This window comes from Excalfactoria chinensis, chromosome 12 (assembly GCF_039878825.1).
Source record: "Excalfactoria chinensis isolate bCotChi1 chromosome 12, bCotChi1.hap2, whole genome shotgun sequence".
Taxonomy (NCBI): Eukaryota; Metazoa; Chordata; class Aves; order Galliformes; family Phasianidae; genus Excalfactoria; species Excalfactoria chinensis.
Window position 1 is genome coordinate 8324605 of NC_092836.1, and position 13496 is coordinate 8338100.

The 13496-nt window shown below is 50.6% G+C and overlaps 3 protein-coding genes across 6 annotated transcripts in view; all 3 read right to left on the bottom strand.

Moving 5' to 3' along the window:
* Positions 1-9939, bottom strand: part of PXK (PX domain containing serine/threonine kinase like) — a 31848-nt gene extending 21909 nt beyond the window's left edge. For all 4 annotated transcript variants that reach the window (XM_072347371.1, XM_072347373.1, XM_072347370.1 and 1 more), the window contains exons 1-3: positions 9716-9939; positions 1764-1814; positions 1060-1107 (exon numbers count right to left, since the gene is read on the bottom strand). In XM_072347371.1, coding sequence (XP_072203472.1) covers positions 1060-1107; positions 1764-1814; positions 9716-9817 — 201 coding nt within the window. In that variant the 5' untranslated portion in view covers positions 9818-9939. The remainder of the gene's footprint in view (positions 1-1059; positions 1108-1763; positions 1815-9715) is intronic.
* Positions 9940-10899: 960 nt separating this feature from the next.
* On the bottom strand, positions 10900-11415 carry HTD2 (hydroxyacyl-thioester dehydratase type 2). The gene has a single exon (XM_072347401.1). It carries the CDS (start codon positions 11413-11415, stop codon positions 10900-10902), a length of 516 nt encoding a protein of 171 aa, XP_072203502.1.
* On the bottom strand, positions 11368-12421 carry RPP14 (ribonuclease P/MRP subunit p14). Its single transcript, XM_072347402.1, has 5 exons — positions 12269-12421; positions 12112-12196; positions 11964-12040; positions 11605-11683; positions 11368-11506 (listed from the first exon to the last, which is right to left on the bottom strand). The coding sequence occupies exons 1-5, from the start codon at positions 12352-12354 to the stop codon at positions 11450-11452; spliced, it is 384 nt and encodes a 127-aa protein (XP_072203503.1). The 5' UTR covers positions 12355-12421; the 3' UTR covers positions 11368-11449.
* Positions 12422-13496: the final 1075 nt, after the last annotated feature.

The window sequence follows — 13496 nt, forward strand, 5'->3', positions numbered from 1 at the left end:
AGCACCACTTCATTTCCTTGTGCTCGCATTGGTGCTTATCTAATCTCTACTCTTGGATTTTGTTGGAGCAGGACACACCTTTGTACTGCATTTATTCAGTACATCACACAGGTTTCTAGGTCACAACAAAAGTTGCTGAGTGCTGCTACATATGCAGTAAAATAATTACACAACTCAACCATGTTGCATCTACTGAATTACAATCAATTAGCCCCCCCATCCACCTCCTAATCTGCTTAAAATGATCCCCATCCTAACAGCACACAGCTCAAAGCCCAACATGTGTTTGCTCACAGAGGCTCATCTAGCAGATAGCTGATTTGATTTGGCTGGAGGTGAGGGGGGGGGCAGAAGCTGTATTCAGCTCCTGAATTCACACATTTAACGGGGGGCAATTAGTTACACAAATCCACCCTCAAATCACAGTGACACTTTTTATCTTGCTTGCTTAGTCCTATGGAAACCCCAAAGGACGAGTTTCACTCCCGTAGATGCCAGCTCACCCCCCTTCTCCCAAACACACTCATGTCCCCTGCATTTTCCCACACCAACTAAAAAGAAATAATTGTCCTAAAAAGCAAAAGAAAACACACAGTAAGTCCAGTGTTTAACTAAGGAACACTTCCCAGAGATACAGAAATCCATCACATGATAAGCAGCATCTGGAAGTGCTTTTAGACCAATATAAATAATGAGACACATAGCACTTCAGTGCTGAGTTTATAAGGTTGGTATGTGCCTTGGCTTTCCTCGAATCAAAGGAGGAACAAATAATAACCCACCAAACCGGAACAAGCTGCAGTACTGAAGGGACAGATTCACTATCTGCCAGTCTCCACCATTTCCACGTAAATTTGTGCTATTGATGCTGAAATCATAATTTTACAAGAGAAAAGCTGAGAGTGAGAAGCATCCATTCGAGTTACACTTGAAATCAGCTTATAGCTATGCAAATTTCTATTTTTTCTTCACTGTAACATCCACAGATATCACAAGCCATGTCATACATACACCCTCTCAACTGATGTTTTATATTCATGTATCAGGGGAAGAAGTTACCTGCAAGCTATTATTAAGCAAGTCGAAGTCACTGTATCGCCTCACGATCTGCAAGACAGAAAGAGGAGTTGAGGAAGCACATCACTGTTCTCATTACGATTTCACCCTTCTTCCACCCATCAGACAGAAGTATTTCCCATTGGTAACTCTCTTCATCTTTTAGCCCTTTTTGCACAAATGTGTAACTTCTGGAGTTCTGACGTGCTGCCAGAGCACAGAGAAGAGTTTTCAGTGACATCTTGACCAGAATAGAAATGCAGGTCTGTATATTATTTCAAGCATCTTTCCCAAAAATAATTGCCAGCAGTTGCCTGTGAACAGCGCATTTGTGCTATATTAGAAGCAATAACTTTTCATGAGCACCTTCATCTCCACTCTTAGGTTTTATTGGCTGTGCATGAGCGTGGCTGTGTTTTTAGTACTGAGGAAGCCAAACTGGCATTTGAAATTTAAACACGAGAGTTGTACCAGTGCACAGTAATCACGCCATGCCAGAGACTTCTCCTGTTTTCCTGAGACGTTCACACCAGCAGAGCCTTCTGCAGCTGGCAGTAACACTTTCTCAGCTTCTGACCACTCAAGTACTTTATGTTCTCAATTTAAATCACTATTTCCCTCTCCAGTTCACGTCTCAGAAGCTAGAAAGAGCTTCAGATTCTTCCTGAGAGGCATCATGGTTCATGAGCCGGAGTTTAAGAAATTACCTGCCAACTGTTTTCCGTTGAAACTCCTCTCTGAACACGGATGATGTACTCCTAGTAAAAGAAAAAGAGTTATTAGGAGTAAGAACTAACGAGCTGAACAAAGTTATTAGATACGGCTCCAAGTATGACCACCTCCCAGTTAGGAAACGCTCAGAAGCAGAAAATTCAGATCCAGATTTTAAGCTTCAAGGTAAAGTCCCACGGCCAGCTGCTCCCCCTGTGCCATGCAGAGGCCCAAGAGCTTGCAGAACCGAGTACTCAACACTGTCCTTCACTTAAGGAAAGATCACTCTCAACAATGAGAAATCCAGCCATTGGTGCTGGCGAATTACTGTCTCAACCCCCACAGGACCTGCTGCTGCCATCCCATCAGCTGCCCAGCTTCTCATTAGTTCAATGTGAAAAAAGTTACCACAGGAGTCCGCATAACTCGAACACACCAGTTTCTCAAGATGACAATTCTTCATTTCTAGGACAAACTTAAAGCTGATTATTTATATATTAAATATGCAGATATAGCCAACCTCCTTCAGATTTTAAAGACTGAAAATCCTCCCACCACAATTACATTCATAAAGCACAACTCCCTGCCTTTGTGCCAAGCAGCGCGTGAGCACCCTCCCAACCATGGCCGGCAGCACACACACATCACATGCTGAACCATTTGCTATTCAGGTTCCACGACTTCACTCACCCCACTACAAACTTTCAGACATTCTTTATGGGAGTGCTGAGTGATCGTTCAGTTTAGTTTTGCAGAAACAGAAAGGCCAGAGCAGAGCATTATGCACCACAGTTTCTTCAGATATTAAAGTTAATGATGCATTCCAAATTACCACGAATAAGCAATGAAGAAATAAAGGAAAAAAAAAAAAACAAAACCAAAGGCACTTTCATCACCTTGAGTTTTTATGCCCAACTTGTCCAACATGTAACAATAACTGCATCTAAGCATCTGGCCTGTACCTGCATACCAAACACCTCATTTCATCGAGAGCTTCATCCACGTTCAGCTTTGCAGTTAACAACACAATACAGGCAATTTATAAGTAACCTCTTTCAGATATAATGAAATGTCTTCTGGTTTTGGAAGCTGCCTCTAAGATGACACAGAACTCTTCTATTCCAAATGGAGCCAAGGTAAAGGCTCGAGAACAAAAATGTACCAGAGAATCCCAACGGAGGAGAATACATTGACCTCAACTAATTCAGGATTTATTTACTGGAGTTTTCTCCCAGAGCACAGTGCTGCTCAGGCAAGAACGCTATTACTGCATTTTCTCAAACTCATTTAGCATCCCCTTTATCAGCAACAGCTATCAAACATCCGTTGCAATGTTGAACCACCTCTCCATGAGAACAAATCCAAGAGCAGTAAGCATGAAAACTGAAGCCATGTAAAATGCTGAGAATCCCAGCAGCTGAGATAGAAGTGAAAGAAATGGAGGTGGGCACTCAGTGCTTCCGGGGGTGTTTGAGAACCACAGAGATGTGCACTGAGGGACACGATTATAGGTAGGGCAGAGCTGGGCCTAAATGATCCCAGACGTCTTCTCCAGCATTAATGAGACTATGAAATCCAAGATGTCACAAACCAAAGCGTGTAACTTTGATACTAGCATTAAAGGGCCCATATTCAGCAAGTCGCCCTGCTGTGCTCTCAGAATTCCTTCCTATTGCCCATTTGACATTACCGTTATGTTCCTGCAAAACAGGAAGCACAAATCTTCACAAGTGGTAACAAAACCCCGCAGAGCTGATTCCAATTCAACCAGCAGAACCACGTTTGGAAATGATGTGAGGTGTGGACATGTGTAAATGGACACATGGAAACCAAGACCCACAGTTAAAGTTAATTTTCCCTAACTGACTTTCCCTATTTCATGTCTGTTATTGCATTTTTGGAAGTAGGAAGAGTCTGTTTCACTTACTGCCAAAAAACGCAGCAACTGCTTATTCAGCAAGTCTAGAGGGAACATTGGCTATTTCTCCAAAAAAACCCACATCAGGGATGATTCACCACGCTCAGTCATTCATCTCTTCTAGTATTTGGAAAGCAGCAGAATCATTGCCCAATCCCTTGCAGCACTCCCTCGTTACCCAGCCATTAACCTTCCTGCCGTACTCCACGAGGAAAGCAGGAAAGCAGCGCACACCATTCATTAACTGACTGTCAGAGCATCCTGTGCTCACCGCTGCACTGATCAGTACCACAGCCATCCCTGCTGCACAGCATGCTGATAAACAGCCCTCTCATTTCTTTCCCTGCACTCAGATCTCATTTTCACAGGAAGATTGTATTATAAAAACATGATGGGGACACAACTATTTTTTTTCCCCACAGTGTTCTCCAACCCAGTTCTGCTTGGGTGCCCTAAGGCATTAATGGAGTACCTCGTTTATGTTGTACAACGAGAGAACATCACTGCAACAAGAGAGCATCACTCTGCAGAAGTGGCTGTTAGCTCTGTACTGAGAAGGCAGGTCCCAGCTCGTTCCTGCATCAGTGCTGAAGGCAGTGAAGAATTGGCACTCAGCACCACTTGGCCAATGCAACTAATGACAACACCTGAATGGTCTGCTGTTTTGCTTCCCAAAGCTGATGTGACCAAAAGTCAAAACCTCCTGCAGAGAAGCCATAAGAGATACAGTCCCACTGCCTGTACTGCCCCAGTTACACACGACCAGCAGTGTGGCATGCTGAGTTGTTGAGGAAAGTTGCCTCCGTGTGGTGATGAGCTTGTTGTGGGATCCCAACCAGCACTGCCAACAGATGTGTCTGTAGGGCCACAGAAGAGCTTCCAGCTCTGCAAGGAAAATGCCTCAGTGCACAAAAGCTGACAAATTCTGCTCAGAGCAAAATATCATTTCCAACAATATTAGACTGGAGCGGTCTGGTGTCAGGGGGACAGAGACTGTGCCCAGAGGGAAAAATGGAAGCATAACAAGACAGACACGCTGGCTGTATTATACAGAATGGGTAAACCTGACAGAACAGGTTTTGGAAAAGGCTACCAACTATCTGCGCTCAGTCCTGCTGAGCATGTCAGGTATATAGAACCAGGTTCAGCAAGGCCTAATTTAGCTCCTCTTTCCCTCGAGTCATGCAGAAATTCCCACCATGTCTTCACTCCTACACGAGCAGCTCAACATTTCTTCCAGGACTCAGCTTACCAAAGGACTTCACAAAGTCCCGGCAGCTGCCAGATGGGCACAGACAGGACCTGGTTCTTGGAACAAGAGAGACAACCCCACACAACAGCAACGACCAGCAGCCGACACGTGGCTCCCACCACAGAGCCCAGCCCTACACCCCACACAGTCAGGTCTGAATGTCCACTGCTTTGATCAGCACTGCTGAGCCAGTTCCTGCCACCAGCTCAGTTTGCCAGCAGCAGTTCAATGCACGTATTTGCACACACACTTAAAGATGCCAAGCAAAGCACTTTTACCTATGGGATCATTTCCTGCTGCTCTGCTAGACAAGCAAGAGGAAAACAGTGTTGGGAGAAAGGAAAGCCATGTGAGCCCAACATGTCAAAATGCTTAACGCTGTTGTTTATCATCTTTCCTAGTTAATAAACAGAGCAAATGGAAGAGAAGGCTTTTGTAGAGATGAAACAGGAGAAAAACAAACAGTGCAACAAGAGGTTCATATAATAAAAAGCAGAACTCTGGCCAATATGGGGTAATACGTTCTGTTTTCCCACAGAAATCATCTGTACATTTCTGGCTCAGGACACTCAGCCTATTTCACAGATTTCTGCTCTACATCTGTGTAATCCAACAGGCTTGAAAAGCCAACCGCTATAGGGATCCAGGTCACCTTCAGATCACATCGACTGCAAGTTTGAAAGGGCTTTATTTTATAAGCATTAAAGAGAGGAAAGCCTAATGAAGCATGAATGCAATCCCTGCGTAAGTAGGCTGCGCTGAAACTATTTCTAATAAGAAGCTCTTTTAAGTGTTTACTCAGAAAATCTCCCATGTGAAAAGCAGTAACAAAATGAGGCAAACTGCTCACTACGGGGCAGAGTCCTTCCTTAGAGCAGCACACGTTGCACCGAGCCTCTCTGATGCCACAGCAGCGGTGTTCACCTGCACTGCACATGGCTGGGGGTGTCACACAGCTCCACGCTGGCTGTGTGGCTTTGTGGCAGCGTGAGCTGCTCAACAAGGACAGCTACGAAGGAGGACGACTACGGGTAAAATAGGACACGAGTTTACATGTCATGAAATGTACTGAGCAAGAAAAGCTCCAGGGAGCAACAAGGGAAACAAGGGCATCCAATGTGCTGCAGTGCCACGGCCTCTGTCAGAAAGGGAAACGTGCCGTTCTTCTTGGGAAAGACTCAGCACTCAACCAAGACTACACTGCAGGATCTCTAAGGAGGCAATATTCCGCCTGCAGCCCATGCAGATGCCATCCTCACTCAGCACGTTCACTACTGGACACCATCAGGTTGGAAAAGCCTGAAGATGTGATGTCTGCAATGAAACCTCTCGTTTCCAAGAACAGGTCAACCTCACCAGATGCTATGGGGGATCTGTGTATCCCAGCACCCAGTGAGTGAGCTCTAACAGCTCCATGTCCAAACCCATCTCTACAGGTCATTTTAGGAGATTCATTTTTCAAAGCGAAGGCAAACACACAGGGACTGAACTCCTTGTAAAGCAGATGGGCAAAGTCCTCTGCAAGCCTTTAAAATAATGCTGGAGCTCCCAAAATAGAGGGCGACATCGTTTGCTGCACAGGAAAAAAATAAAACAGGAAATAAAACAGGAAAACCATGAATGTCTTCTGAAGCACCAACAGTCACCTTCACTGGTGGAGAATGGAAAGTTCTGGGAGGGTGGTACAAGAGGGATTCATTTCAGCTCTTTGCTTCCAAGTGCTGTTCAGACAGCGACGGATCGGAGCAAAATCGGCCGTCTGGCCACTTCAATCTCAACGTGAAAAGGAATGAAAAAGGAAAATTGCTCTGGGGAAGAATGAAGAAGCAGTTAGATGTAGTGGTTTTACTGCTCTGAAGTGCTCTGAAATGCGTATGTACAGATGTGGCATCCATCTAGGTTATTGTGGAAGCACGTGGCTGCCTACCGAAGCTTACAGAGAAAGCCACCTTTAAACGGGGAGCACACAGAGGAACAATTGCAACATGAAGCAATTCCAGTAGCAACGATGTATTAAAGCTGTGGTGCTGGAAGTGTCTCCCTGTTGTCAGCACACATTTGGCATCAGGAGGAGATGCTTGCAAATGGTTTCATACAGTGGATGCCATCCTGCTCCCACTGAAGTCAAGGAGTGCTGTGGCAACAAAACAACTTCATTTCCTGCCACATGGCTGTACGTGGCCCTGCCACGAGTGGGAACCCAGCCTGCAGCAGCTGCCCCACAGCCACTCACGTCTCAGTGACACTCAGAGAACAGGCTCCGTTTCCACCTTCAGCCATCCCTGAAGGAACCGCACAGAATGAGAGATGCTGCCGACAGCGTCTTTGTTGCCATGCAGAAGCACGGAGATTACACACCAGCTCAGATGCACCAACACGAGTAGGACCTTCCAGCTCTTTTCACTTGGAAAAGCACAGAGAGCTCGTGAGCAAACCACAGCGTTCTGCAGCTGCTTTCCTCAAGCTGAAAAACAACAGAGGGGACTGCCATGCTCTTACTAAGCAGAAAGTAGAAACCCTCGAAAGAACCTTTCAGCTCCGAGCTCCGTCCCTGCTGGGTTTCCAGCCAGATCAGGTACTATGCAATAGTTTCAGGTTTTGCTTTCAGTTTTGTTTTTCAGCTTCACATTCATCCCCAGGAAAGAGAAACTCAGTGCCTGCCAAGCACGGCCCTTGACTCAATGCCATGCGGCTTATATTCACTCACACTGTTGTATCAAACCTGAACTAAGAGAAGCTGCTCAGAACAATGGAGCAGCAAGCAATTCAATTGACACAAACATCGGTCTTCTGCTGGGTGTTTCACGTGCCCACGGAGCCTTTCCTGAAATTCCCCACCTTTTCCTCCACCAGTTGCTCAGGACACGGGCTATTTCCAACATCCAGACGATGGAGACTTAGTTCTACAGATGTTTTTAGGGGGATAAAGAAAGGAATAGACCTACATCTTGTTAGGAAATCACTTGGAGGTGGGACAGGTGACAAATAACAGAGTTAATGGCAACGTACTTCCTTCCAATTATAACACGACAAACTGTAACAGTTCTGATGCCCCACAGGAACACTTCTACTATACCCCACCTGCTAGTCCAAAGTGACAAGGCACTCAATGGACATCAAATACGAACACAGGGCTCCGTTACAGCTCCCTGCATTTGGTTATCCTGCACTGCTGTTCTATGAACCATCTGTGCTACAGACACTTCAAACCATCTCTCAGCTATCAACAGGGCTCCTGCAGTAAAACAAACAATTACTAATAGATGTATCTTAGAGACAGGCTTTAAATCAAAAGGCGCAGTGCTTCAGCGTTCTGTTATTAACCAGAGATCAGAACAAATCAGTCGAGGCCTCTTTCCGAACATCCATTAGTAACAGAGTACAGAGATGGAAGATGGGAGGCGAACATTTACCGCCAATCTCACCCAGCCAAGGCAACAAGCACACGCTCTGGATTGAAAGCCTGCTTCCAAATGCTCATTCTAAAAGGATTTTGTGCCATTTTTCCCCCCTAATCAGACTTACACAAGCCAAAGGAACACAACAAGCTGCTACCGTCACTTACACTTGCAAAGAAGTGCAACGAGCCGCAATAAAAGTGAGTTAACAACAAAACTGATCTGGGCTAACAGGCAACATTGGAAGTTACACAACTTCTGCAGGTCCTGGTGCAGACACCCCATAGCTACCAGAACAGAAAGCACGAGGCCTGCCAGAATATAAACCTAGTCAGCCTCATTCATAGCGGGAGCTGCAACAGGGGAGAGCCACGGCCTGCCAGGTTCACCACATCTCCTACGAGATTGTTCATACGTGCCTACTCTTCAGAGGAAGACCAGAACATCAGTTAATGAGAGCTCCTCACATACAAGAAGGGAAATAACACACAATGGAATGCTCCTTAAGTGCGCACTACTCGGATCAGCCCTCCCCGTGCACAGCACGCTGCCTGCCGGCCGGCTGCTGCTGCTGCGGGGCCCAGCATCCCTGCTCCGCCACAGCCAGGAGCGGCAGCCAGCTCTGATTCTGTGCCACACGCCGCTCGCTCACAACCTTACAAGCCCAGTTCTCAAAGCGAAAAATAACCAGAGGCAGGGGATGATGAAATGCGGCTTGTTAGTGCACACTCACAGCCAGCGCCACGCTCACGAAGGCGGCGCGCACGCAGCCGGGCCGGCCGTGTGACACCGCTCCGGGCAGCTCCGGTGCCACCGCACCAGCGCAGGGGAAGCGTGACGGCACCGCGCCGGCAGCCTCAGGGTGCGACCCACCCCAGTGCAACTTCGCCTCAGCTACCGCCGCGAGGCGAGCGGGACCCAGCTCCAAAGAGCCGTAACTGAGCCTGAGAAGCGCAGAGCGCGGGGGGTGCGAGGCCTCTCTCCGGGCGGACGAAGGTCCGCGGCACCACCGAGACGCGGCGTTCGTGCCCTGCCCAGCAGCAGCCGGGCTGGGGCAGCCTGCGGGCAGAGCCCCGCGGCACGGGCAGCACAAACGGCAGCGCGCTGACAGCACGCGGGGCTGGGGGTTGGGGGGACGCAGCACCGCGCTCCCGCGGCCCTCCCCACCTCACCGCGCAGCCCACCTCCGGCGGGACGCCGCGCCGCAGCTCTCACCCCCCGCTGCAGCCGGACCCCTCCGCTCCCCCCGGCCCCGCTCCCCGCTCATCCCGGGCTCTTCTCAGCGCCGCCCCCGCCGCCCTCAGGTCCCGTTCACCCCCGGCCCCTCTTCCCCCCCCTCTCTCTCCCCTCAGCCGCCGCGGCCCGGCCTGCCGCCCTCACCGTGTGGGAGTGCAGGCTCTGGCTCGCTTCGATCTGCGCTGTCAGCGGCACCGTGTCGTCCAGCAGCACCTTGCCGGCCGGCGGCTTCTCCATGAAAGCCATGCCGCGGAGGGGCGACGGGAACCCGGCGCCGCCAACCTGCTCCTCCCCGGCCAGCTCCCGGCGCGACCGCCGCTGTCAACACGGCAGCGCCGCGCCGCCCCGCCCCGCCGGGCCTTAGCGCCGCCGCCCGCCCTGCGCCGCGACCGCCCGGCCGCGAGGGGGCGCCGTGCAGCACCGACGGCCTCACGCAGGGCGCGGCCCTCAGGGGCGGCTCGAGCCGGTCGGGCCTCACGCGGAGCGGCGGGAGAAGCGCCGGCCTCGTTAACGCGTCGCCTGAGCCGAAAGGCAGCCGCGGGTCCCGCTGTCCTGCCCTGCCCTCAGCTCAGCTATTGTACTAGGACTTCCTTGGCACTGTTTGAAGGCAAACTTTCCATAGTGCAGCAACTGGCCAGATCGATACAACGGGAAAGGCATTACAACAAAGGGGTGATGACAGGATTGGCACAACAGAAAGGGGCTATAAAGGGAAGAAGTCACGGGTCAGCCATTGAAAGGATGGTCACCATTATTCCTGATGAAGCGCAGCAAGAGCTGCACCTTCAGGCCTGATCACAAAGCATGTATTGCTCGTATAAAGGCTGACTGCTCCTTACACGTAGGAGCTGCAGCAGTGCAGAACAGCACACTGCAGCCACACCAGCCAGAGCCGCAGTGCAGATTGGCTGGCAGTCCTGCAGTGTCTGCACTCCCACTGGTCGGCTCTACCCATGGAATGCACAGCGCCGTCCCTTCTCACACATTTGTTAGCAATGTAACTATTTAATAACGAGCAAAATCGTTCTGATTGACCCTAACTAGCCTGACCTGCAGACGGGCTGAAAGGAGCAGCCCTGCGGTACAGCACATGTGTGTCTAAAAGAGCCACGTCTGTCTGACGTGAGCACCCAACTCTAGCACTGCACAGGGAAATAAGAAGGCAGAAGTTTCTAGATGCAGTGACTCCCAGCGCTGTGTTTGCTGACTGTCAGTGAAAGATCTTGAAGGCTTTTTTGTTGCAGGTTGGCCGCATTAACAGACGGCATGTGACAAAGACGGCCAAAACCAAGCAGACATTCCTGCCTTTACTGTGAAGTAACACAAGATCAACAGCCGGGACTTGCTGGCACCATGACTGTCACCATCCCTTCCAGAACAGTCTTCCCACTTTCTCTGACTAGACACGATACCGCGATGCGTGCAATGGAGCTCCTCAGCCGTTTCACTTCTGCTGCAGCCGTCACTTGTTCTCCAGTATACAGGGGAGCTGGAAATCGAATGTCCTGAGAAAGAAGCACACAGCCCTGCCCAGGCATTTTAGTACCCAGAACTGCAGAAATCAGTCCATTGATCAAAACCCCGTGTACTACAGTTCTACCAAATCTAGTTTGCTTGGCAAAATCTTCACTTAAATGCAAAGGGTTTGTGTCACCTGTTAAATGAGAAAATGTAACAACATCGTGCTGTGTAAAAACGCGGCTCAGTTCGGCTTTGTCTCCCACTTTTATGTGTAAGCTCTGCAGCCGTGGACATGCAAAGGGCAGGTTGGTAACCGCTGGCTTTGTGGAAGCTCCGTGTTGGAAATCCCTTCTAGGAATCACACGCCTGAAGAGCAGCAGCATTGCAAGGAACTTGTGAGAGTCCAACCAGCCGCACTCAGTCCAGGAGCAGCTCCCTGCTGTTCCCAGCTAACGCGAGGAGAAACGGAGACGTCTTGTTTGGGGGGAAGAAAACAAGAAAACAAGAAGCGTTAAAAATAAATACATCATCAAATGCAGCCAGCGGTGACAGCAGGGCTCACCCCCACCTACCTGCAGCACCCGGAAGGCACAGCGCCTGCTCTGGTAGAAGCCCTGCAGGGTCAGAGCACTCCACAGTTTGACAAAGCCACTGGGTGAACATAAGACAAAGGACATTCATTTATTGCTTTTTCTTCCTGCAGCAAATTCTTCCTGTGCCTTTAAGCACCATTTCCCCCACAGCACCTGCAGCTGTCTCCAGCATTTAAACCTGGCCCCTGGAGATTTAAAGCCACACTTTCCAGCAGGGCTTTGCTCCTCCCGGACCCTCCTGTCCTACAGCAGGAACCAGGTGTGGACGCACGTGGTGACAAAACCTTACGGACTGTTCAGAGATGGCCGCGGCCCAAGCACACTTCCACGCGCCGTACCTGCTGATCACCCTCAGGATGGCACACAGGCTTTTCTCCTCGTACGCCAACACGTCCACAGGCAAAGCGGCTCCGACCTACAGACAGAGACGCCGTCAGGTGCCGCCGGGCACCGCGCAGCAGATGGGAGCAGACCGGCTCCCCGTACCTCTCCGTGCAGCTCCCGCAGCGCCGTCACCACCAGCTGCTTCAGCTGCGGGGCGCCGGGCCGCGCCGCGCCGTCGGGCAGCTCCCTGCGGGGAAACAGAGCGGCGTTCAGGCTCGGGGGGCGGCGAGGAGCGGGGCGGGGAGCGGGGCTTACGCACAGTTGGACCCGCAGGTAGCAGTGCTGCGCGCCGCTCCTCAGCACCCGCCGCTCGTAGGCGGCCGCGGGCGGCTCCGCTCGCTCCATGCGCCCGGCGGGACGGCGCCGCCCGCCCCTTCCTACGGCGGCCCGGCGGGACCATGGCGGGGCGGAGCTGCCGTATTGCTGGATGACGGCGGGCACAACGCTCCGCCAGCATGGAGGGTGGTGTACCTGCCAGCGCTGATAACAGGCACCGTAACAAGGTCAGAGTGCAGAGATGGCATTTCCCATCTCCTTAACCACGCTCTGACCGCCCCGTGCAAAGGAACTCCGAGGCTCTGGGCAGCTTTCCCTATCTGACCTTTGGATTTTGTCCCCCTGGGAGCGATCCTCTCCACCCGAGGCAAACACCCACTGACAGCCCAGCTGCGTCAGGCTGCGAAGGGCAGGCAGGGCTCCTGTGCTGCAGGCAGCAGCCTGCTCTCACCTTCCTCCTGCTGACGCCGATCCAGCACGCCTCTACCAGCTGAAGCCTTCAGTGCTTTAAAGGTGTTGGTAAGAAAACAGCAATGCGGTGCTCCAAGGCCTCCCCTGTAAGCGTTCAGCAGAGCTCATTTCCAACCACGTCAAGACTCCAGTCCCCCAAGCAGTCCGCAGGACACCTAATGGCCGCCTTCCCTGGACCGCTTCCAACCTAACTTAAAAACTGTTCGTAAAATACCAAACGCTTTAAACAAAGCTTCAGCACAAGCTGATGTCAAATAATCTTTTCCAGCATTCAACACGTACCAAAGGTCATTTTCTCATCAATTTGTTAGTGAGGTTACAAAGGGCAGCTCGCCACACAGAATGCAGCAGCACTGAGGGTGGGACAGCAAGAGAACCCAAGGAATCCTGTGCTCCTCTGCTAGAACAGAGAAACGGCACAGAGCCCAAATAATCCTCCTCCAGTTATTTGGCACACATGCCTGAGCTGCCACTTGTATTTGGGGCAATAACATCTACAGCAATTTCTATTAGTTTTTAAAGGTAACAGCAACATTTAATCACTGGAGAGCAAAGCGTGGTGGTCAGATCACATCCAAACCCGTATTGGTTACTGCAACAGGGTAAGGGCTGTTCTCCACGAGCCCTGATAACAGGAGAAGGAGCTCAGGCACCGCAGGGAAACGTGGTCAGCTGCTGTAACAGCCACTGTGCTGCACACACTGTGGGGGCTGTGTCGGCTGCAGCAAGCAATAAGGAGC

Coding starts and splice junctions, on each gene's coding strand:
- HTD2 (XM_072347401.1), bottom strand. CDS start 11,415: ATGCTGCTGCTCTTCAGGCGTGTGATTCCTAGAAGGGATTTCCAACAC.
- RPP14 (XM_072347402.1), bottom strand. CDS start 12,354: ATGGAGCGAGCGGAGCCGCCCGCGGCCGCCTACGAGCGGCGGGTGCTG. Junction 12,041..12,111: donor TGCGGGAGCTGCACGGAGAG/GTACGGGGAGCC, acceptor CTCTGTCTGTAG/GTCGGAGCCGCTTTGCCTGT. Junction 11,684..11,963: donor ATCCTGAGGGTGATCAGCAG/GTACGGCGCGTG, acceptor ATGTTCACCCAG/TGGCTTTGTCAAACTGTGGA.